Source organism: Lucilia sericata, unplaced genomic scaffold (genome assembly GCF_015586225.1).
Source record: "Lucilia sericata isolate MDLA Ls3-8-SP2 unplaced genomic scaffold, ASM1558622v1 Contig001177F_arrow, whole genome shotgun sequence".
Taxonomy (NCBI): domain Eukaryota; kingdom Metazoa; phylum Arthropoda; class Insecta; order Diptera; family Calliphoridae; genus Lucilia; species Lucilia sericata.
Window position 1 is genome coordinate 8,263 of NW_023995145.1, and position 25,071 is coordinate 33,333.

General features: G+C 26.2%; 1 protein-coding gene across 1 annotated transcript; it reads right to left on the bottom strand.

Annotated features, from left to right (window-relative positions):
• Positions 1–4,591: 4,591 nt before the first annotated feature.
• Positions 4,592–23,870, bottom strand: LOC119610400 (uncharacterized protein DDB_G0271670-like). Its single transcript, XM_037965576.1, has 2 exons — positions 23,022–23,870; positions 4,592–4,614 (listed from the first exon to the last, which is right to left on the bottom strand). Exons 1-2 carry the CDS (start codon positions 23,781–23,783, stop codon positions 4,609–4,611), a joined length of 768 nt encoding a protein of 255 aa, XP_037821504.1. The 5' UTR covers positions 23,784–23,870; the 3' UTR covers positions 4,592–4,608.
• Positions 23,871–25,071: the final 1,201 nt, after the last annotated feature.

The following is a 25,071-nucleotide window of genomic DNA, read 5'->3' on the forward strand; positions in this document are numbered from 1 at the left end:
GAACTAGAACTGAAATAGAACTGAACTAGAACTGAACTAGAACTGAACTAGAACTGAACTAGAACTGAACTAAAACTGAACTAGAACTGAACTAGAACTGAACTAGAACTGAACTAGAACTGAACTAGAACTGAACTAGAACTGAACTAGAACTGAACTAGAACTGAACTAGAACTGAACTAGAACTGAACTAGAACTGAACTAGAACTGAACTAGAACTGAACTAGAACTGAACTAGAACTGAACTAGAACTGAACTAGAACTGAACTAGACTACTGAATTAGAACTGAACTAGAACTGAACTGGAACTGAACTAGAACTGAACTAGAACTGAACTAGAACTGAACTAGAACTGAACTAGAACTGAACTAGAACTGAACTAGAACTGAACTAGAACTGAACTAGAACTGAACTAGAACTGAACTAGAACTGAACTAGAACTGAACTAGAACTGAACTAGAACTGAACTAGAACTGAACTAGAACTGAAATAGAACTGAACTAAAACTGAACTAGAACTGAACTAGAACTGAACTAGAACAGAATGAACTAGAACTGAACTTTTTTAATTTTTCACCAAATTGGAACCATCCTAAGCTACTCTAATAGTAAAAAGCACAAAAAAAAACAATTCAATTTACTTCAAAGAGTACAAGTACTAACAACTATTCTGCGACTGAGTTTTGTGCTGCTGTGATTATTCCTGCTGTCATACTGCTGAAGCATAAGTGACAACAACAGCAATAGAAAAACTTAAACATCATCATTGTCAACAACTTCGTTATTGCCTCTTGTACATACAAATGAATAAAATCAGCGCATCAGTCTATATGAATGTCATTTTCTTACTAAAGCAACACTCGAAGTCTGTTACATGTTTCATCACATCCGTGTAAACGTGTGATAGTGAGAGGACAAGGACAAGATTTTACTTTTTTTTTTGCGACGATTATAAAAGTGATGTAAGTAAATGTGTAAATGTATGAGAAGGCAATGTAGCAGTAATATTTATGTAAGTCTTAAAGGGGACAGTATAAAACTTTTTAACTTTCTTCTTGATTATTTTGAATTCTTTAAAAAATTTTCAAAATTTTCTAGTTCTATAGACAAATTATGGAAATATTCTCTTTTTATAAAAAAAAAATTGGGAAAATTTCTCTTTTATAGAAAATTTTCGATATGAATTACACGAAAACGTTAGGAAAGTAAATTGAAAAGATTTGTGCGAGAAATTCTTTCGAAAATCTTATTTTAAAGGTTTAAGTTTGAAAAAATTAAAAGGTCCTGAAATGACCAAAGCAGGGATCATAGAAAAAGAACCAATATTTAATTTCACTTTTTGTAATTCAAAAACTTTTAAAAAATATATTTAATAATGCTTCCTATTTACTTTAATCCCTTGAACTGGAGTGTGTTAGTTTTCGATACTTCATTACTCCCTCTCTCTCTCTTAACAATTTCATTTAAATATTGTGGTTGTTATACCAAAAGTGTCATCATCATGGTCGTGTGTGTGTATGTAAAACCATTGTAAATTCAATAATATAAATCATGTAAATAGATGTTTGTGTATTTATGCATAAATTTATTGGAAATTTATTTAAAACTGAAACAAAACATACGCAGAACGTATGAACGAACATGCAAGAGATTTAACAAACAAATCCATGGTTTGTAACAACACACGCCCACGTTATAGAACGGAAATTAACTCGTTAAGGGGTCATGGGAGTCGGAAAAGATGGGGAAACTTCAAGTTGGTAGGCAAATACATTTGTGGCTAATGTTAATTAAAAGTAATATCCTTTTTGCTTAAACAACTATTGAAACTATTTAATCTTAAATTAAGTAATTCGATAAATTGAAAGCTTGGTTCTTTTAGGGTCTTCCTGACATTTTCTATTATTGCCATTTTGTAATGAATACTTGAAAATATCACCCTAAAAGGTTAATCTGACATTTTATATGTCAGGCATTGAAATTTAGTTGTTCGCTGCGATTGACATTGATGATTTTGCATTGTATTTTATTTTATTACTGTTTTTCAGAAAAACTTTTATTTTCAGTTCGAAACGAAAGAACAATCTAATGTCAATAGATTTTATTTTTGGTTGTTGTAGTTGTCGTTGTATTGTAAACAAAACAATCAATCACAGAAAAGTTTCAATAAATTTCAGTTTTTATTTGTGGAGAGAACAAAAAAAAAAAAACTAAAACATACAAAATGTCATATGACCATTAAAAAGTTTTTTTTTCATTTTAAACAATGAAATAAATTTTCAATTGAAATTCCTAAAAGTATGCTTTAAAATTAAATAATAGTAAAAAGTATTGATATTAAAAAAATTTCATTGTATTCAAATTAGCAGTTAATGGAGAACAAAGTAAAGTTAAAGTAAATAATACTTTTACTGAAAAGCTTTTATTAAAATTTTCATATAATTCAAGGTTATATTGTAAAAGTTTTATTTTTTAATATAATATTTTTGTGTAGTCTACTTTTCAGTGCAAATTTAATAAAAAAATGAATAGCATACATTTAGTTAACAACAAATTTGTTGTCATTTCTTATAATTTATTATTGAACGTGTCCTTATAGTGAAATATTTCATGTAGAAAATCTTAATAAAATATTGTAACAAAATTGAATTATTACAACGACATCAACAACTTTTAAGTATACATGTCATTTATTTACAAAAATATAGAATACAAAGAGTTCTTGTCAACAAACCAGGGATTCCCAAAATTTTTCTCTTTTTAAAGATAATTTTCGAGAATTTCTTTTTCATAGAACCTTTTTTGAAAATATCTGTTTTTAAAGAAAATATTCGGAAAATTACTCTTTTAACGAAAATTTTTGGAATTTTTTTTTACATTTTCTAAAAATTTCTCTTTTTGTAAAAAATATCCGAAAGATTTCTCTTTTTATAGAAAATCTTCGAAAGATTTCTTTTTTTATAGAAAATCTTCGCAAGATTTTCCTTTGTATAGAAAATCGTATAAAAAAATTGTATAGGAAATTTCAAAATTTTCTCTTTTTATAGAAAATTTTCGAAAGATGTCCTTTTTACAGAAAATTTTCGGAACGGGTTTCTTTTTGTGGAAAACTTTCAGAAAATTTTTTCTTTTTGTGGAAATTTGAAATGTTCTTTTTTAAAGAAAATTTTTGAAAAAAATGAGTTTTTTCGGAAATTTTCTCTTTTTTATAGAAAATTTCCGGAAAATTTCTCTTTTTCATTGAAAATTTTCGGAAAATTTCTCTTTTTTATAGAAATTTTTCGAAAATTTCTCTTTTTTATAGAAATTTTTCGGAAAATTTCTCTTTTTTATAGAATTTTTTCGGAAAATTTCTCTTTTTTATAGAATTTTTTCGGAAAATTTCTCATTTTTATAGAAAGTTTTTGGAAAATTTCATTTTTTTATAGAAATTTTTTGAAAAATCTCTCTTTTTTATAGAAAATATTTGAAAATTTCTCTTTTTTTGGAAAATTTTAGGAAAAATTCTCTTTTTATGGAAAATTTTTGTTTTTTATAGAAATTTCTCGACTTTTTTATAGACAATTTTCGCAAAAAATCTCTTTTTTATAGAAATTTTCGAAAAATTTCTCTTTTTTATAGAAATTATTGGGAAAATTTCTCCTTTTTATAGAAAATTTTCGGAAAATTTCTCTTTTTTATAGAAAATTTTCGGAAAATTTCTCTTTTTTATAGAAAATTTTCGGAAAATTTCTCTTTTTTATATAAAATTTTCGGAAAATTTCTCTTTTTTATATAAAATTTTCGGAAAAGTTCCCTTTTTTATAGAAAGTCTTCGTAGATTTCTCTTTTTTATAGAAATTCTTCGGAAAATTTATCTTTTTTATAAAACATTTTCGGAAAATTAATTTTTTTTTATATAAATAATTTTACTATTTATACAAAATTTCGGAATAAATTTTTTGAAATTCTAAACGAATTTGCTATTCGTTTATATAAAACAAATAAAAATGTCTTTCTCTCTTAACACCCTTTAGGAAGTCCACTTTAATGATTATCCTTATAGTTTGCATTGCAAACTTCCGGTATGAAAAACTAGTTCAGCATCCCTGTTGTTATTGCTCTTCAAAAGTAAAACCACAACAATAACAGAGAATAAAAAACCTAAAACGCATCACATCCTTTTGAAATGCAGACAAGTATTATTAATGTCTTCTCCATTACAGTTTTCCTGTTAAACATTTTATAAAGAATATTGCATTATATTTTTTTATATTATTATCTATTTTTTTTTATTTTTCAGTTCCTTTCTATAGTGACAAACAACAATATTTTCATCATCGTCATCACTTTGTTAAATAGTGTATAAAACAATTTCTATACTGATTTAGTTGTCATTGTTAAGGGGAAAATATACGGAAAGGAAGAATTGAAGAAAAAAGTCAAGATATTTGTGGAAGACAAATGGTTTTGTCTGACAAACCATAGACATACCACAGAAAGGGATTTTTTTATATAAGAAAAATGGAAAAAAGTGTTTGGTATTTTGATAAATTTAAGTTAAACATTTTGAAAGAAAACTGTATGTAATATGTAGGTACCTTAGGACTCTAGTTAATATTTCAAAGAATCATACCTGAAAGTAAAAGAAAACAAAGAATTATTATTAGTTTTCCGATTTAACGAACATTCGTTTCTACGAACATCGCATTTAGCGAACTATCAATATTTTTACATTGAGTACCTTACATAACGAACAAAAAATAATTTTTGGTACTCAGTTTAACGAACAAATATAAATAAAATAATTTAAATTAGAGTTAAATTAACAAAAATAACTAAAAATCATGTCAGAAAAGCTTCGACGTTATTAGGAGGGGTATTTACTTTTCCATTGCTTTCGAATATGGATTTCGAGAGTTGATTTTTTCTAATTTAGTAAAATGAAGAATCTAGATAATCTGAGATTTTTTTATTGAAGATTTATACAAAAATATAAGATAATCAAATCTACAATCCTTAATGTCGCAAAAACTAATGTTGATCGAATTAGAAAATCGGAACAAAAAATGTTTAGAGAGGCCAAAGTATACTTTTCTAGAAGCTCGTGCTCAACCCGAATTTGTCCTCAGAATTTAAAACCATAGAAATTGGTGTTCAAAAAAAGACTTTGCCAATCGTATACCTTAATATTTCGCTTTTATTTTTCGCCAAACTAACAAGTCCCCACAGTGACCATAATTTTTTCCAATAAAAATCAATTCTAAGAAATTGTAAGAAACGACATGTTATAGAATAAACAATATAAATAGTTTTTCTTTTGGAAAAAGGATATTTACAGGAATAGCTGTGAAATAAAGGAAAAAATATTTTAAAAAACTTTGGGTTCAGATATCTCAAAGAATGAAAACAATGAAACGCTTTAATAACTTTACATTAATCTATTTCCTAAGGAATTCTGAGGCCAGGTTCAGATTCATCGCAGTTCCAGCCATTGGGTTTAAAATTCTTTAAGAATTATGTCGTCCGAGTGCTTTTCCAGAACGTAGATTAGTTATACAAAATAAACAGAGTTTTTTCAAATTTCTTTATTATTTTTACATTGTGATATGAATTGCTAGTTTTTCATAAAATTCTTATAAAATATTGTCTAAAGAAATTATATTTCCTGGAACATATTTTTATAAATTAGATTTTATGTAATTTTAATTATTTATGTACTCAAAAGACACTTTCGAGTTAGTACTGCATATAACGAACTCTTCGATTTAACGAACAGGCCTGACAACATATAGGTTCGTTAAATCGAAAAACTACTGTATAGAGAATATATTTTTATTTAAATCTAAAAATATATAAATATACAAATTAATTTCGAGGTGTATACGTTATATTCATTATGTGGTATTAAATATTCATCATACGCCACCTTAATCATTAAAAAATGTTTTCCTAAATTTCAAGGACGTATGTGGAATATTTAATACCAAAAAAACGTATACGCATCGTAATATAACTTCAATCAATTTATGCATATTTTAAAAAAATTTCGGAAAATTTTTGTTATCGGAAATTTTCTTTGAATATTTATTTCTCTTTTTATAATTTTTTTTTGGAAAATTTCTCTTTTTAAACAAAATGTTTGTAAAATGTCTCTTTTTATATAGACGAAAAGTTCTTCTTTTTATAAATTCTTTTAGAAAATGTCAGTTTCTATAAACAATTTTCTTTTTATATTAAATCAATATTTTACATAAATATCTCTTATTTTCAGTGTATTCATAAGTTCCAGCTACCAACAGTTTTTTGCAGAAAATTCATGTTTGTATGTTTAATGAAATATTGTTTCAAGTTATTGTTGTTCATTATAATGATGCCAACATCAATCTGTTATACTGTCCCTAAAGTCATTAGAGAAAAGAGCATCAAAAACAAAAATAATAACTTACTTAAAAATTCATACATCTTTAAAAGTTACATACCTACTCTCAAATGCTAACACATCTACATACAATGAAACAAAAATTAAGAAACTACCAAAAACAGAGAACAAGTCTGAACAGTATTTAAACATGTTTGAACATTACAAAATTTAAGAGCTGTATAGTCAACAGTAATAATACACTAGGGTCCTGCTACCGAGAAAAAACTAATGAAAACAACAAAAGTTACAAAGTATTAAAATGAGAAAACAAAATATCAGTTAAATGTTAAAATGGTAAAATATTAGGGATAAATGAATTTTTGTTTAAAGCTGTCTAAACTTTTCAACAAAACTGTCTATGTGTCTTTCATTTTATATATATTTACATATCTACAAGCAATATTTCTTTAATTAAAGTAAATTTTTCCTTGAATTTTAAATAAAGATGGGCTACCATAAGCATTTGCTAGATATGAATTATGTATAATTTTTTATATATTTTTTGTTTATTTATATTTGCATCTATTTAAATTTTATATTTTTTTTTTTTTTGTTATTTTCTCTCTAACTTTTGTTTAAAAGTCAAAAATGTCATGTTTAATGACCAGCAAAGTGATTATGCTTTACTTAAGTTTGACATACAACTTTAGTTAAGTTAATATCCCTGTACTTGCATGTACTACTGGCACACTCTGTTACTTAGTTGATGTTGTGTTGGCCATTATTGTTTAACATCCTTTTGACTTTAAGCAAGCACACTCAAAGTCTTTTTAGTTTCATGAACCATAAAAAAAATAGAAAAGTAAATGTTTTAAGGTTTATATTTCTCATGGGAACATAGAATTTTCCAAACATTTTCTATAAAACGAGAAATTTTCCGAAAATTTTCAATAATAAGAGAAATTTTCCAAAAAAATTTAATAAAAAGAGCAATTTTCCGAAAATTTTCTATAAAAAAAAGAGGAAATTTAAAAAGAAAATTTTCTATAAAAAGAGAAATTTTCGAAAAATTTTCTATAAAAAGAGAAATTTTCGAAAAATTATTTATAAAAAGAGAAATTTTCTGAAAATTTTCTATAGAAAGAGAAATTTTCTATAAAAAGAGAAATTTTCAAAAAATTTTCTATAAAAAGAGAAATTTTCAAAAAATTTTCTATAAAAAGAGAAATTTTCCACAAAAAATGTCTATAAAAAGAGAAATTTTCCAAAAATTTTCTATAAAAAGAGAAAATTTCCGAAAATTTTCTATAAAAAGAGAAAATTTCCCAAAATTTTCTATAAAAAGAGAAATTTTCCGAAAAATTTTCTACAAAAAGAGAAAATTTCCGAAAATTTTCTATAAAAAGAGAAATCTTCCCAAAATTTTCTATAAAATTTTCTATAGAAAGAGAAATTTTCAAAAAATTTTCTATAACAAGAGAGAAATTTTCAAAAAATTTTCTATAAAAAGAGAAATTTTCAAAAAATTTTCTATAAAAAGAGAAATTTTCCAAAACTTTTCTATAAAAAGAGAAAATTTCCCAAAATTTTCTATAAAAAAAAGAAATCTTCCCAAAATTTTCTATAAAAAGAGAAATCTTCCTAAAATTTTCTATAAAAAGAGAAAATTTCCCAAAATTTTCTATGAAAAGAGAAATTTTCCGAAAAATTTTAATAAAAAGAGCAATTTTAAGATAATTTTCTATAAAAAAGAGGAAATTTAAAAAGAAAATTTTCTATAAAAAGAGAAATTTTTCGAAAATTTTCTATAACAAGAGAAATTTTTCGAAAATTTTCTATAACAAGAGAAATTTTCCTAAAATTTTCTATAAAAAGAGAAATTTTCCAAAAATTTTCTATAAAAAGAGAAAATTTCCGAAAATTTTCTATAAAAAGGGAAAATTTCCGAAAATTTTCTATAAAAAGAGAAATTTTCCGAAAATGTTCTAAAAAAAGAGAAATTTTCCGAAAATGTTCTATAAAAAGAGAAATTTTCCGAAAATGTTCTATAAAAAGAGAAATTTTCCGAAAATGTTCTATAAAAAGAGAAATTTTTCGAAAATGTTCTATAAAAAGAGAAATTTTCCGAAAATGTTCTATAAAAAGAGAAATTTTCCGAAAATGTTCTATAAAAGAGAAATTTTCCAAAAAAAAAATTTCTATAAAAAGAGAAATTTTCCAAAAAAAATTCTATAAAAAGAGAAATTTTCCGAAAATTTTCAATAAAAAAGAGACATTTTCCGAAACTTTTCTACAAAAAGAGACACTTTCCGAAAATTTTCTATAAAAAGAGACATTTTCCGAAAATTTTCTATAAAAAGAGACATTTTCCGAAAATTTTCTATAAAAAGAGACATTTTCCGAAAATTTTCTATAAAAAGAGACATTTTCCGAAAATTTTCTATAAAAAGAGACATTTTCCGAAAATTTTCTATAAAAAGAGACATTTTCCGAAAAATTTCTATAAAAAGAGACATTCTCCGAAAATTTTCTATAAAAATAGAAATTTTCCATAAAAATAGAAATTTTCCATAAAAATAGAAATTTTCCATAAAAATAGAAATTTTCCATAAAAATAGAAATTTTCCATAAAAATAGAAATTTTCCAAAAATTTTCTATAAAAATAGAAATTTTCCAAAAATTTTCTATAAAAATAGAAATTTTCCAAAAATTTTCTATAAAAATAGAAATTTTCCAAAAATTTTCTATAAAAATAGAAATTTTACAAAAATTTTCTATAAAAATAGAAATTTTCCAAAAATTTTCTATAAAAATAGAAAATTTCCAAAAATTTTATATACATTTTCTATAAAAAAGAGAATTAAATTTTCTGTAAAAAATAAATATTCCTGACAATTTTCTATAAAAAAAAAGAAATTTTCCTAAAAATTTTGTATAAAAAGAGAAATATTTATAAACTTTCTCTGTAAAAAGAGAAATTTTTCTATAAAAAGAAAAATCTTCCCAAAATTTTCTATTAAATGTGAAATTTTCCGAAACTTTTCTATAAAAAGAGAAAATTTCCCAAAATTTTCTATAAAAAGAGATATTATGAGAAAATTTTCTATAAAAAGAGAAATTTTCGGAAAATTCGCTATAAAAAGAGACATTTTCAGAAAATTTTCTATTAAAAGAACAATTTTCTATGAAAAAAAAAAATGTTGTGAAACTTAAAATTATTATACAAAAGTTATCTATAACTCTTTCTAACTTTAAATAATATTTATTGATAACTAACTTTTGTATAGAAAATTTTCCATTAACAAAAATGTTCTATAGAAATTTATCGATATTATAAATTTGGTATAGAAAAGAGTTCCATAGCTGTACTAGTCTATATGTGATCGATAACTAGATAGGTTATCATTAACTTTCTATCACTAACATCCTCATAAAAGAAACCCCCTAAAAAATAAGCCTAATAATTAAAAGAAAAACTTTCAAAAGAAAAATGAAAGAAATTATTTCTAAGTACCCAACAGAACTCTAAAAAAATTAAGAAATGCAAATACGAAAAGTTGTTTTGAAAAACACAAAAGAAAATTTTAAAAATTGCAAATTCTGTTGTTCTTGTTGCCATAACTACTTAAAATAGCTAGCGGCTTTAAGAAAGTTTTTGCAACAGAATAGAAAAAAGAAAACAAAGCAGTCAGAACAAAAACTATTTAAGAAAAAATCGAAAAGAAAAAGTTCTTATAAAACTTTAGCGCTTGCAACCATGAGAAACCAAAATGTTTTTTTTTTTTTCTTAATGATGTTGCTGGCAACTTTAATGTTCCACACAAAACAGCTGGCAGAGACTTGAAACTAAGAAAACTTTAAAGAAGCAAGAGAAGAAACAAATTTTCAAGGCAAACAAATTATCTATTAGCACACAAAGTAAAAGGAAGAAATAATTGAAATTGATTGACTAGTATTTAAGAAAAAATGTATAAGTACTTTTGTGTTCTACTGGTCGTCTAAAGAAATTGTTACTTATTTCTATAGAATTAATTGTAAAAAAACAAATGTCATCATAGAGGTGAGAAGGGAGAACAGAATATTGTGCAAAATATGTATTTGCTATTTAAAAACAAATGTTTTCAATATTTAACGATAGCAGCGAAGAAGCTGTATTATTGAATAGTAGTAGTACTGGGCGTATGAGTGCTATTTTATTTAAAATATCAATTATACGTATCAGTGTCCTGCAAGTAACAATTAATTAGCAATTTGGGTGAAACTGTGATATCTGATTTAAATATTAAACAAAACTAAATATATATTTAAATATTCGAAATCATATAATGCCAGTTAATATCAAAATATTTCATGTTTTTATTATTATTCACATTTTTTTTAAAAGCCCACTGTAAAACATTGCCTTAGACTGTGACAGAACACTTGTTCGTCCACAAGTTTTATCTCTTGTTTTTGGTGTGTGTATGTGTTTGTTATTTGGACAGTTGATTATGTTAAAAAATAAACTTTTGACAGTTAAGCTGTCATAAAGTAATTTTCTTGTGGTGTTGGCAAAATAAAATCAACAGGAAAATTATGAGAACTTTTTCCCACCATTTGAGGTAAGTTTTTAGTTAAAGGAATACAGAGAGAGAGAGAAAGTTGATGAGGGACATTTTGAAAAAAAGTACTTTGCCTTAGTAAGAGATAGTCATCTAAAACATACCGATAACTTTATTATTGATTACTTATTTATTCTGAAGAATATTATGTCGTTAACATTAATTTGCTATATAGCATCGATAACTTTAACTAATTATAAAAAATTTATCGATAACTAAAAATTAATTAAATAAAATCATCCACGAATTTAAATTTTAAAAGAAACTTTATCGATAACTTAAATTTTGTATAGAACATTTAACGATAACTTTAATTCTTTATAGAAATTATATCGATAAGAATTTTTATAGACATTTTATCGATAATTAAAAACTTTTTATAGAAATTTTTTATATTTTGTATATCGATAATTAAAATTTACTATAGAACACTTATCGATAGCTTCACTTTCTATAGAAAATTTATCGACAACATAAATTTTTTGTAAACAATTTATCGATAGCTTAAATTTTCTATAGACGATTTATCGATAACACACATTTTCTACGAAAAATTTATCTATAACTTAAATTTATCGATAACTTCAATTTTCTGTAGAAAATTTATCGATAACTTAAAATTTCTATGAAAATTTATGGATAACATAGATTTCGTATAGAAAATTTATCGATAACTTAAATTTTCTATAGAAAATCTATCGAAAGCTTAAATTTTCTATAGAAAATGTGTCGATAGCTTAAATTTTCTTTAAAAAATTCATTGATAACATAAATTTTTTATGGAAAATTTACTATAGAAAATTTATCGATAACATACATTTTCTATGGAAAGTTTATCGATAACATAGATTTTCTATAAAAAATTTATCGATTACTTAACTTTTCTATAGTAAATTTATCGATAACTTAAATTTTCTGTAGAAAATTTATCGATAACTTCAACTTTATACAGAAAATTTGTCGATAACTTAAATTTTATACAGAAAATTTATCGATAACTTAAATGTTTTATAAAAAAATTTACCGATAACTTTAATTTTCTATAGAAAATTTATCGATAACTTTAATTTTCTATAGAAAATTTATCGATAACTTTAATTTTCTATAGAAAATTGATCGATAACTTTAATTTTCTATAGAAAATTGATCGATAACTTAAATTTTCTATAGAAAATTTATCGATAACTTTAATTTTCTATAGAAAATGTATCGATAACTTAAATTTTCTATAGAAAATTTATCGATAACTTAGATTTTCTAAAGAAAATTTATCGATAACTTAGATTTTCTATAGAAAATTTATAGATAACTTTAATTTTCTACAGAAAATTTTTCGATAACTTAAATTTTCTACAGAAAATTTATCGATAATTCAAATTTTCTACAGAAAATTTATCGATAACTTAAATTTTCTATAGACAATTTATCGATAACATCGATTTTCTATAGAAAATTTATCGATAACATCGATTTTTTACAAAAAGTTTATCGATAACTTAAATTTTCTATAGAAAATTTATCGATAATCTAAATTTCGATTCAGACTAATGTAGAGCATGTAGAAAGGTCAGTGAAACTCTGGAGCAATTTCTTTGTCATTGTCAGGCTTATGTGGATACATCCTCCTATCAACCTAACCTATGTTAAGCCGTATCCGTCTATAATCCGCTTGTCCGTGAAAACCTTGCAATCAAAGTAATGGTCGAAATTTTGAAGATAATTTGATTCGAGCTCAAATTCTATTGGTTCTGTTCTAAGCCTTTTTTATATAAAAGTTTCTGTCCCTTCTTTAGCTTATATTAGCATTGTTTTTCAACACAACCTATATTTATCTTCAAGGCACAATTTATTTTAACCAAAAGTTAAAAAAGCAAACTATTAGCCTTTTATGCATTAAACAAAAATAATAAATTATATAATAACCTTAATAGCCTCTTGCTTAAACCTGGTATATTATATAAAAGCCACTATTGTAATACAAAAAAATATATATATATATAACAAAAAGGACTTTTTGTTGATCTACGTCAAACAAAAATAATAATAATTTAATACTCTTTTTCAGCTGCTGCAGCCTCATAGAAAATGCACTTAAATTAATGATATTGGTAGCAGAAAAAAAAAAAACAACCACATAAACCAACAAACACACACTTATACAAAAAAGCACTAAATCCTGGCCATAAGTGTATCAGAGAGTGTGTGTGTCAAGTATAAGTAGCATAGTAGGTTGCATGGTAAATTACCAAACATTAGTATTTAGACACACACACACATGTCCTTTCTCTTTCTTGCTCTGCGTTTGCTTTAAATCTATAGTTTTTTTTTTTTTGTAATTTAAAAAATCTATGGAAAAACCTACATTTAAATACAAGAATTGAGCTTTAAAACCCCTTAGAGATTAAAAATATAAAATGTTTAGCTCTTATGTAGAAAGACAGACAGAGAGAAAGACATTCGGTCCCTATAAAGCAAAACGAACTAAACCAATTCAAGCGAAGCACTAATTTTATTGCACAAGTCACTTTATGGAATGAGCAAAACTAAAAAATAAAAACGCAACGTAATTATAATTTTCATATACTCTTACATTAATCCAAATGCAGTGGTAGGCAGACTCAAATAATAGGGGCCGAATGAAAGTTTGTATTAAAATAAACATATTAAAGTTAGTACAGGAAAAACAATATATATAAAAAGTAGTTTTCACTAAGTTCAATTTAATTTAGGCTTGTTCTCTCTGTGCCGGTCACTGTTGAAAAACTACATTTGCATGCATGAACTCATATTGAAAGTTGTTCTTATTATGGCATTTCCCCCCCTAAAATATGCAGTCTTTTGCAGTTTTAAAATTTAAATTTAAAAATTTGTTTTTTCAAAAAGCACAAATTTTTTTGTGGTAGCCACAATATTGCAGCAAAAAATATGCCAACCAATACAAAAAAAAACATGTTATGTCGTGTTTTAAATAATGTACTTTTTTGTAAGTTGTTAAATTTTCTCTTGATATTTTCAATTTATTGGGACTTATTTAAATAAACATGAGAATTATTTAAAATAAATATGGCGCAAAAAGGAAATAAGTAAAACTGCTAGTAAAAACGCAATGGTATAAGTGATAAATGTGTGTGTTACGAAAATCTGAAATTTTTTGTCTATAGATTGATCTATAGACCAGTATATAGATTTATGTATAGATCAGTCTATAGATTGATCTATAGACCAGTATATAGATTGATGTATAGATCAGTCTATAGATTGATCTATAGACCAGTCTATAGATTAATCTATAGACCAATCTATAGGTTGATATATAGACCAGTCTATAGATTGATCTATAGACCAGTCTATAGATTGGTCTATAGACCAGTCTATAGATTAATCTATAGACCAGTCCATAGATTGACCTATAGACCTGTCTATAGATTGATTTATAGACCAGACTATAGATTGATCTATAGACCAGTCTATAGATTGATCTATTGACAAGTCTATATATTGTTCTATAGACCAGTGTACAGATTGATATATAGATTGGCCTATAGACCAGTCTATAGATTGATTTATAGATTGATATATAGACTGGTCTATAGATCGATCTATAGACCACTCTTTAGATTGATCTATAGACCAGTCTATAGATTAATCTATAGACCAGTCTATAGATTGATCTATACCCCAGTCCATAGATTGATCTATAGACCAGTATATAGATTGATTTATAGATCAGTATATAGATTAATCTATAGACCAGTCTATAGATTGATCTATAGACCAGTCTATAGATTGATTTATAGACCAGTCTATAGATTGATTTATAGACCAGTCTATAGATTGATCTATACACCCGTCTATTGATTGATCTTTAGACCAGTCTATAGATTGATCTATAGACCAGTCTATAGAATGGTCTAGAGACCAGTTCTGTAGACCAGTATATAGATTGATCTATAGATCAGTATATAGATTAATCTATAGACCAGTCTATAGATTGATCTATAGACCAGTCTATATATCGATCTATAGACCAGTCTATAGATTGATCTATAGACCAGTCTATAGATTGATCTATAGACCAGTCTATAGATTGATCTATAGACCAGTCTATAGATTGATCTATAGACCAGTCTATAGATTGATCTATAGACCTGTCTATAGATTGATTTATAGACCAGTCTATAGATTGATTTATAGACCAGTCTATAGATTGATCTATAGAACAGTCTATAGAATGATTTATATACAAGTCTAGAGATTTATCTATAGACCAGTCTATAGTCTGGTCTATATATAGACCAGATCGATCTACAGGCTATTCTACAGATAGAACAATTTTGAGACTCTTCTATAGTTTAAACTGTAAAGCTAATTCCAAGTTTTAAGAAAAATACTTAAATTTAAATTTACAAAAAAACGGAAAAATTTTTGTTTGTTTGTATATAAAATTAAACTTGAATTTCTTTTTGTTTATTTACGACTACATTGAAATTGACCTTGAACATTTTTACAAAATTTTTTTTTTTTCTTTATTTTTGCAGCAAGTTGTATGTACTACTTTTATCTTTACAATCCATTGCAATAACAAATGTCTTGTCTTCGTTCATTTTCTTCTACATACTTCTTCTGTAAATATGTAAGTTAAAGCAGTAAGAAGAACATTATACTCGAACAAAAAACATACTCCAAACAAGATAAAGTAATAGATACACTATGAGTGGGTTAAGTTTTGAACTTGTATAACCACCTACAACATACCTACTATATGCTTAATATTGAAGGTCAATTGAAAATTTTATTTGAACACACAAGAAAGAAAAAAAGGCATATTTTTCAAGATAACAAAAAAGAGCTTAGTCGATAAGACCAGCACTTGAAGGGGTTATATTTGAAGTGTTTGAAGGGTAAGACTGGGATTTTAAAATTCCTTAGGGATTTTCAAGAATTCCAAATGATTTAAAATGCTTTACCTTTTTAATAAAAAGTTTTAACTTGTTGCAAAAAATCTTAACTTAAAGGTTATTTAGCCAATCAAAAATTTTTCTTTATAAATATAAAAAGAATATCAATATTTAAAGTAAAAAAAAATGAAAGCTTTTAGAAAATATTAAATAGCATTATTACTTTTAAGTCAATATCAAAGAAAACTCTATGGGAAAAAAATAATATTTTAAAGAAAATAGAAAACTTCAATTTTCCAACATAAGAGTTAATATAACATTTTTCCAGCCAACACCGGTTGTCTGGCAATAAACGCAAAACCTTATAGAAAAAAAAAAACTTCAAAGAGCTAAATTGAAAATAATTCATATTCGAAAAAGTTCTCGTTTAGGTGTGATGAGTGTAAGAAAATATATGTATGTAATAAAAAAACAACAACAAATTTTATTACAAATCAATATTTAAACAATAAATACCCTGGAGTATATATCATATTATAAATCGTTTTGCCTACTTTTAGGCATTTTGACTCTTTCATATTTGTTATGATGATGAAAGAAAGTTAAATATTTGCATAAGTTCTATATTTATTGTAGTAATTTTATTATATTTAATTGTAATGTTGCCGGTTTTTTATGATTTTTATTAAAAAGCTTAAAAATTGGCACGCATGGTTATTATTATATACAAATATAATTCAACAAAAAAATGGGGTTAGGTCGATGGCTTTGAAATTTTGTAGAATAAATATTCAAATATTTAAACAGCAAACAATGTCTGGCGCATTTATTTTTCTTGTTCCAAATAATGGAAAAATGATATATGAATAAATAATAAAAAAATTGTATTTGATTAGGATTATTTGGTAAAAGTTGTCGACATATTTAATATTAAAAACTTTTGCAAGTTAGAGTAGAAAATTCAAAGAGATTTGTGATTTGTATTATCTTTAGACTGATCTATAGTAAGATCTATTTTGATCTATTGATTAGTTATAGTGATAGTCTGGTCTAAAGTCTGATCTGTAGACTGGGTTATACTATAGAGCAGTCTATAATGTGATGATCTATAGTCTCATCTATAAATTGTTCGACAGCTTTATCTGTTAACTTCTTAATAGTCTGATCTATAGATTATAGTTCGATCTACAGATCGGTCTAAAGTTGACCTAAAGAGTAGTCTATAGTCAGATCTACAGACTGGTCTGATCTATAGACTGATCTATAGTACGGAACTATAGATCAGACTATAACCAAGTCTATAGACTATAGACCAGTCTATAGGACGGAACTGATACCTGTCTATAGTCTATACTGGTCTATACTCTGATCTAAAGATTAATCTATAGATTGGCCTATAGGCTAAACTATATACTGGACTATAGCCGGATCTACACACTAGTTTGTAGTCTAATATATAGATTGGTCTATAAAATTATCTAAAGATTGATCTATAGAATGATCTATAAACTGGTCTGTTCTCTGGTATACTATAGTCTAAATATTACGGAGTGATCTGTAATATGTTATATAGTCCGATTTGTAGACTGATCTACAGTCTGATTTATATACTGTTCTATAGTATGATTTCCGTAGTCTGATATATAGATTGGTCTATAGAATGATCTAAGGATAGATCTGTAGAATGATGTATAAACTGATCAATTCGCTGGTATAAATCCTACTATAGTCAATATATTACGGATTGTTTTGTAATCTGTTTATAGTCCGATTTGTAGACTGATCTACAGTCTGATTTATATACTGTTCTATAGTCAGATTTATACACTGGTCAATAGTGTGATCTACAGACTGGTGTATTTATAGATTGCTGTATAATGTGATAATTAGTTAGTTAGTTACTTAGTTAGTTAGTTAGTTAGTTAGTTAGTTAGTTAGTTAGTTAGTTAGTAGTTAGTTAGTTAGTTAGTTAGTTAGTTAGTTAGTTAGTAGTTAGTTAGTTAGTTAGTTAGTTAGTTAGTTAGTTAGTTAGTTAGTTAGTTAGTTAGTTAGTTAGTTAGTTAGTTAGTTAGTTAGTTAGTTAGTTAGTTAGTTAGTTAGTTAGTTAGTTAGTTAGTTAGTTAGTTAGTTAGTTAGTTAGTTAGTTAGTTAGTTAGTTAGTTAGTTAGTTAGTTAGTTAGTTAGTTAGTTAGTTAGTTAGTTAGTTAGTTAGTTAGTTAGTTAGTTAGTTATATATGTATGATATGTATGTAGTCCGATCTATATGCAGATCTATATCCTGATTAATATGCTGCTCTATAGACTGTTCTGTCTGACTTATTGACTGTCCTATAGTGTAATCTATAGACTACTCTATAGGCTTAGCTCAATACTGATCTGAAGGGTGGACTATATTCTGCTCTATAGACTGATCTGTAGGGTGGACTATATTCTGCTCTATAGACTGATATATAGTCTGATATATAGACTGGTCCAAAGACTTATTTATATACTAGTTTATAGTCTACTATTTAGAATGCTCTTTAGTCTGATCTATTAGATGATCTATAGACTGATCTTTAAATGGTCTATAGTCTAATCTATAGACTGTTCAGTAGACTAGTCGATAATTTGACAAGTCTATAGTGTGATCTCGAAATAGAGTACGATCTTAAATGTAATCAACCAAATAAGTTTCAAATAATGAATCAAATTAAGCACCATCGAGCATGATAGACATAATCCGCAACTGAACCCATTCAATAACATCTGTTCACATACGAACCATATACCATAAATAAAGATTTTTAAAATTTATACAATTCTTTTTTATTACTTTGCACTTTTGTATAAAAAGTGTGAACCCCACCCACTTAAACGAAAAGTGTGTATAAACGTTTTTCTATAGATGAGAAAAAAAGAAATGGAAAATATTTTGTTGTCTACAATGCATTTATTGTCAAAAAAAAAAGAAGACAAATATAAAAACTTTAAATATTTTTATAGTTTATTGTATTGTGTGCAAATAACACAAAAAATTTTAAAAATATCAAACAGAACAGTGAAAACTATGAATGGATGTAAATCTATCAAGAGGAGACAATAAATCCTTTTTATTATAAAGTCATAGGAACGTTTTGTGTTTGTTACATTTGGACAATTTCAGTTTGATAAATCGAACGATTTTTAGTGCATACTTAGCCTCCATTATTGAAAGCTTTTACTGTATATACTGCAAAAATGATGTTCAAGTTTTATTTTTTGTATTAAAATAAAAGAACTGATAGTTTTTACTCTTAATTGTTTTTGTTTGTTATTTTTTGTGCAAGTGTGTTGAGTCGTTTATTTGTTCATTTGTTTATTTATTATTCTTTTTATAAAATATTTTTTTTTTTTAATATTTTTATAGAAATTCTTAATCAATATTATTTTTGTTTATGTGCATTAAATTAAAACTTTATTAAATTGTTTTTTATTGGAATATGAAAATTTGCTAGATGCCACAGAACTGTTTGCAAAGCAAATTAAATTAAGTTTATTAAAAAAAAGTACATAATATGATTTTAGGGATTTTCAGTTAAAAACTGTTTTAAATAATTGATTAAAAATATATTTTAAATGTTTTTTTATAAAAGGGGAAGAGGAATGAATACCTTGAATATTGTTTACATTCCCTAAGAAATTTGAAGATTATTGATCAATCAATTGTCTGATCTATACACTAGTATGACCTATCCTGATCTATAGACTGGTCTACACCTGTCTGTTGTGTGATCTATAAATTAGTCTGTATATTGATCCACAAATTTATATATTTACAGGTTTATAGCTTGTTTACTAGATTGGTCTATATTCAGATCTATAGACTGATCTACAGTCTGATATATGTATATATTATTCCATTGCCACTCTGCGCATTCTGATATCTATAAATAAATATTAGATCGATCTATAGTTTTATCTATATACTGATCTACAGTTTTATCTAAACTCTGGTCCATGGTCTGAAGGCTGGATAACAGTTTGAGTTAGAAATAGATCTATTGTATATCATATAGTCTGATATATGGACTAGTATGATCAATAACTTGATCGATGCACTGATCTATAGTTTGGGTTAAGTACTGATCTGAAGTCTCGTCCTAGGTTTATAGTGTGATCTATTATCTTTATCTGATCTATAGTAAGATCTATTTTGATCTATTGACTAGTTTATAGTCTATAGTCAGGTCTAAAGTCTGATCTGTGGACTGGGTTATATACACTATAGAGCAGTCTAAAATGTGATGATATATAGTCTCATCTACAAATTGTTTGACAGTTTTATCTGTTAACTTCTCAATAGTTTGATATACGGATCGGTCTAAAGATTAGTCCATTTGATGTATATACTGGTCTATAGTCTGATCTACAGACTAGTCTATAGTTATATATAGACTGGTATATATTTATATAATGTTTGATCTATTCACTGGTCAATAGTCCGATCTATAGACTGGTCTACAGTACGGAACTTAGACCAGTCTATAGATAAGATTATAACCAAGACTGATAATTGCCAATAGCCGATACTTTTCTATAGTCTGATCTAAAGACTGATCTATAGATTGGTCTATAGGCTGAACTATATACTGGACTGTAGACGGATCTACAAACTAGTTTGTAGTCTGATATATAGATCTGAAGTTTCATCCTAGGTTTAAAGTGTGGTCTATTAAGTTGTCTATAAAATAATCTATAGTGTAATCTATCTAAATTTTGATCGATAGACTATTATATAGTCTGATCTATACACATGTATCATACTAAATCTGAGTAAATATTGTAAATTTATTAGAAATCGATCTGTAGTCTAATATCGAAACTAATCTATGGACTAGTCTAACCACTAACTTGATCGATGCACTGATCTATAGTTTGGGATAGGTACTAATCTGAAGTCTCACCTCAGATCTATAGTGTGATCTATTAAGTTGTCTATAGAATAATATATAAACTGAACTATAGTCTAAGCTATAGACAGATCACACCTATATTTTGATTGATAGACTAGTATGATCTATACACATATATGATTTGAAATCTGAGTAAATATTGTATATTGATACTTATCTGAATATGTTTTAAAGTTTCGTATAAAATGGTCATAAATATTACCTGAAATGAAAAAGAAAATAAAAAATTTTTAAATATTTAATTTAATTTATTATAATTATTATAGATTCAGTTACATCAGTAAATTTATTTAAAAATAAGAAAAAGTATAGAAAAATAATATAAAAAAACCCTCGCATGTAAATCTATTATAAAACAGTTCATTTATTTAAATTAAATAAATTGTTTATGTTTTAAAACAGTTTCAATGTATAAAAAAACAAAATTTACTATTTTCTTGTTTTTCCTTGATAATGATAGTGAAAACAAAAACTTTTCTTTAACAAAATTTTTACAATTTTGTTTTTACTACACATGCACATGCATGCATTTACACTAAAACAGAAACTTTTTTGTAATAAAACTTATTTGTGAAAAAAAAATATGCAAAATATTTATTCTTTTATACAAATTTAGCAGAAAATGTAGGAAGAAAAAACGACAATTACTTTTAATGTAGTTAAAAAGTTTTCATGTTAAAAAAAAAGAAACGTATTAAATAAAAAGTAAAACTGTGATAAAAAGTCATCAATTTTATAACAGTTTGTTTTTTTTTAAGAACTACATGAAGGAAATACTATTTGAGGTTAATGTCGACTAAAAACGTAATGTAGTACCGAGGAAGATGATCAACTTCAGTCTGATCTATAATATGATATTTAGATAAGCCTGAGCTAAAGACTAGTCTATATTTGGATCTATAAACTGGTCAATAGTCTGATCTATAGACTACTCTAGAGAACGAGACTGATATAGACTAGTCTGGGGGCTGATCTGTTGTTTAGTCACTAGTCTAGAGACTGCTCTATAGACTAGTCTAGAGACTGATTTATAAACTAGTCTAGAGTCAGATCTATAGACTAGTCTAGACTCTGATCTATAGACTAGTCTAGAGACAGATCTATAGACTAATCTAGACTGTGATTTATATACTAGTCTAGAGATTCATCTATAGACTAGTCTAGAGACTGATGAATAAACTAGACTAGTGACTGATCTATAGACTAGTCTAGAGACTGATCTATAGACTAGTCTAGATACTGATCTATAGACTAGTCTAGAGACTGACCTATAGACTGATCTATAGACTAGTCTAGAGACTGATCTATAGAGTAGTCTTGACTCTGATTTATAGACTAGACTAGACTTGTGTACAGACTGATCTATATACTAGTCTCGGAACTGATCTCTAAACTAGTCTAGAGACTGATCTATAGACTAGTCTAGAGACTGATCTATAGACTAGTCTAAAGACTGATCTATAAACTAGACTATAGACTGATCTATAAACTAGTCTAGAGACTGATCTTTAAACTAGTCTAGAGACTGATCTATAGACTAGTCTAGACTCTGATCTATAGACTAGTCTAAAGACTAACCTATAGACTAGTTTAGAGACTGATCTGTAAACTAGTCTAGAGACTGATGTATAGACTTGTAGATAGCCTGATCTAAAGACTAGTAGGTACACTGAACTTTAGACTAAAATCCGATCTGTGGACATCTGATCCAAAGACATCTCTAGAACTTGATCTATAGGCTAGTGATTGATCCATAGAATAATCTATATTCTGATCTATAGAATAGTCGATCGAATGGTCTATATATGTATATATAGTATTGTCAATAAATTAATCAGTAGACTGATCTCTAGTCTAGTAATTAATATATAAAGTATTCTATCTATATTTTCTAAAGATTTATAAAGTACTAAAGGGACTGAACCATAGTCTGATGTAAAAAGTAGTCTAAAATTGATCGATAGACTTCTTTAGAGACTGATCTATAGCCTATTGACTAGTCAATAGTCTTACTAACAGACTAGTCGATAGACTGGTAGTCTGATCTATAGACTTTATAGCTTTGTCTGCATACTGATCTATACTAGAGACTTATCTATAAACATACTAGTCCATAAATTGATCTATGGTCTCTATAGTCTGCAAATAATTCTGTAAATTCCAATCATTCTAAATCGGAGCATCCCCAACAAACGGTTGTGATGTAATGCCATTAAATATTTCAAATAGAAAAACTAAAACTCACCTTAACAACATGCGAACGTTTCTCATAATCAATCATGGAAGTATTCTTGTCACTTATAACAAGAACAAAAGGAGACGGAGGAGTTAAGGCCGCCAGAGAAGACGACTCGGATGTGGAGGAAGTGGAAGTAGAAGGTGTAGTTGATAGGGAAGTAGAATCTAAAACTTGATTTAACAAATCATTATCAATGATACTCGTTGTTGTCGTAGAAGAAGATGAAGAGGAGGAGGAAGACTCAATCGCATTGATTTCCTGTATTTGTAAACTGTCAATATTTCTTTCATTCGTTATGATTTTGTCATTTTGCCAGAAACCCTTTGCACTAGAATCTACATTTGCAACAGTTTCGGTTTGTCTTAAAGCAGCCTTTGAGTCCAGTGTTGATGTCGTAGAAGGAGTAGCAAATGACTGTTGCTGTTGTTGTTTATTATCCACATTAATATTCGACATCATGCCAGTCTCTTTATCATATCTATAAATATTTTTGGGATGATTTTGTTCATAATTTGTAATATCTCCTGCCATAAGTCTCTCCTTGTCATGACTGTTGCTGTGACTGCTGGCATTGTCTTCATAATCTTGTGATGCCTCATGATGATTATTTGGTGACATACTATCGCTAGCAACTTTTTCATTTAAACGTATGATATTTGATAAATTGATATTATTGATGAGTGTTATGCCGCATATGGCCACCAATATGATGACAAAGCATATGCCACCAATTAAAAATATGGGAGCTTTTGAATTTTTTGGACACATTTTTGTTATTTTTTTTTTTTGTAGATGGAGCGGTATCTTTAACTTTTTTAATTAAATTGGAATGTATTGTTGTGGTTGTTTGTTTGATTTTTGTTGCTGTCTTTTTTTTTTTGTTTTTGTTTATTTATTATTTTATCACAATTTCATTTAATTTACAACTTTTGCGTAATTTAATTTAAATTTGTTTGTTTTTGCTTTTGTTGTTACTGCTATTTTATTCTTTTTTTTTTTGTATTTAAATTAAAAAGTTTTCTTATTGTTTAGAGCAAAAATTATTTACTCAAGTATTTGTTTTGTAATTTTAAATGGGGCCTCTGTATTTAATTTAAATGTTTTTATTTCCTTTTTACAAAACTTACACTAAAACACTTATTCAAACATAAATAAATTAGTACATGTGTATTTGTGTATGTATGTGTATTTGTGTTTTGAGAAATAGCTGCGAGTGCTCTTCACACATTTTCTCATTATTTTGGTTTTAAGCTCGAATTTTTTTTTATAACATACATATTTACTTGTTGTTGTTTTATTCCTATTTCTGTTGACAAACACAACAACTCAAGTTGTTGGTTTTATTCCAAACCTGAAGTACTACTTTGTTTTAAGTGAAAATTTTATAAAAATAGTACGGAAATCTATGTGAAAAAGTTTAATGAGCATTACGCATACAAGTACTTAAAACACACACTCGCACACCCGCATCCTTTCAAACTAACGGTTACTTAATTACATGCACGCATACTAATAAAAACATATTTAGAGCACTGGAAAAAGCTTCACTAATTCAAAAGAATTTTTATAAAACGAGTGAAAAGGGAACATTTAGAAAAATTTTTACAAAGATTATAAAATTTCTTTTCTATAAAAAGAAAATCTTTCTAGAAATTAAAAAAAATATATCAAAAATTCTGAAAATTTTCTATAAAAAGAGAAGTTTTTCGAAAAAAAATCTATAAAAAAGAGAAATTTATGAAAACTTTCTATAAAAAAGAAAAAATTTACAAAAATTTTCTATAAAAAAGAAACTTTTTACGAAAATTTTCTATAGAAAGAAATTTTTCCAAAATTTTCTATAAAATTGAGCAATTTTACGACAATTTTCTATAAAAAGAAAAATTTTACGAAAATTTTTTATAAAAAGAAAAATTTTACGAAAATTTTCTATAAAACAAACTTTTTTTAAACAATTCTATAGAAAAGAGAAATTTCCCAAAAATTATCTATAAAAAAATAAATTTTCCGAAAATTTTCTATAAAAGAAAAAAATTTCCCGAAAATTTTGTAAAAA

Excerpts from the sequence above, each read along its gene's own strand:
- LOC119610400 (XM_037965576.1), bottom strand. The coding sequence starts at position 23,783 with ATGTGTCCAAAAAATTCAAAAGCTCCCATATTTTTAATTGGTGGCATA.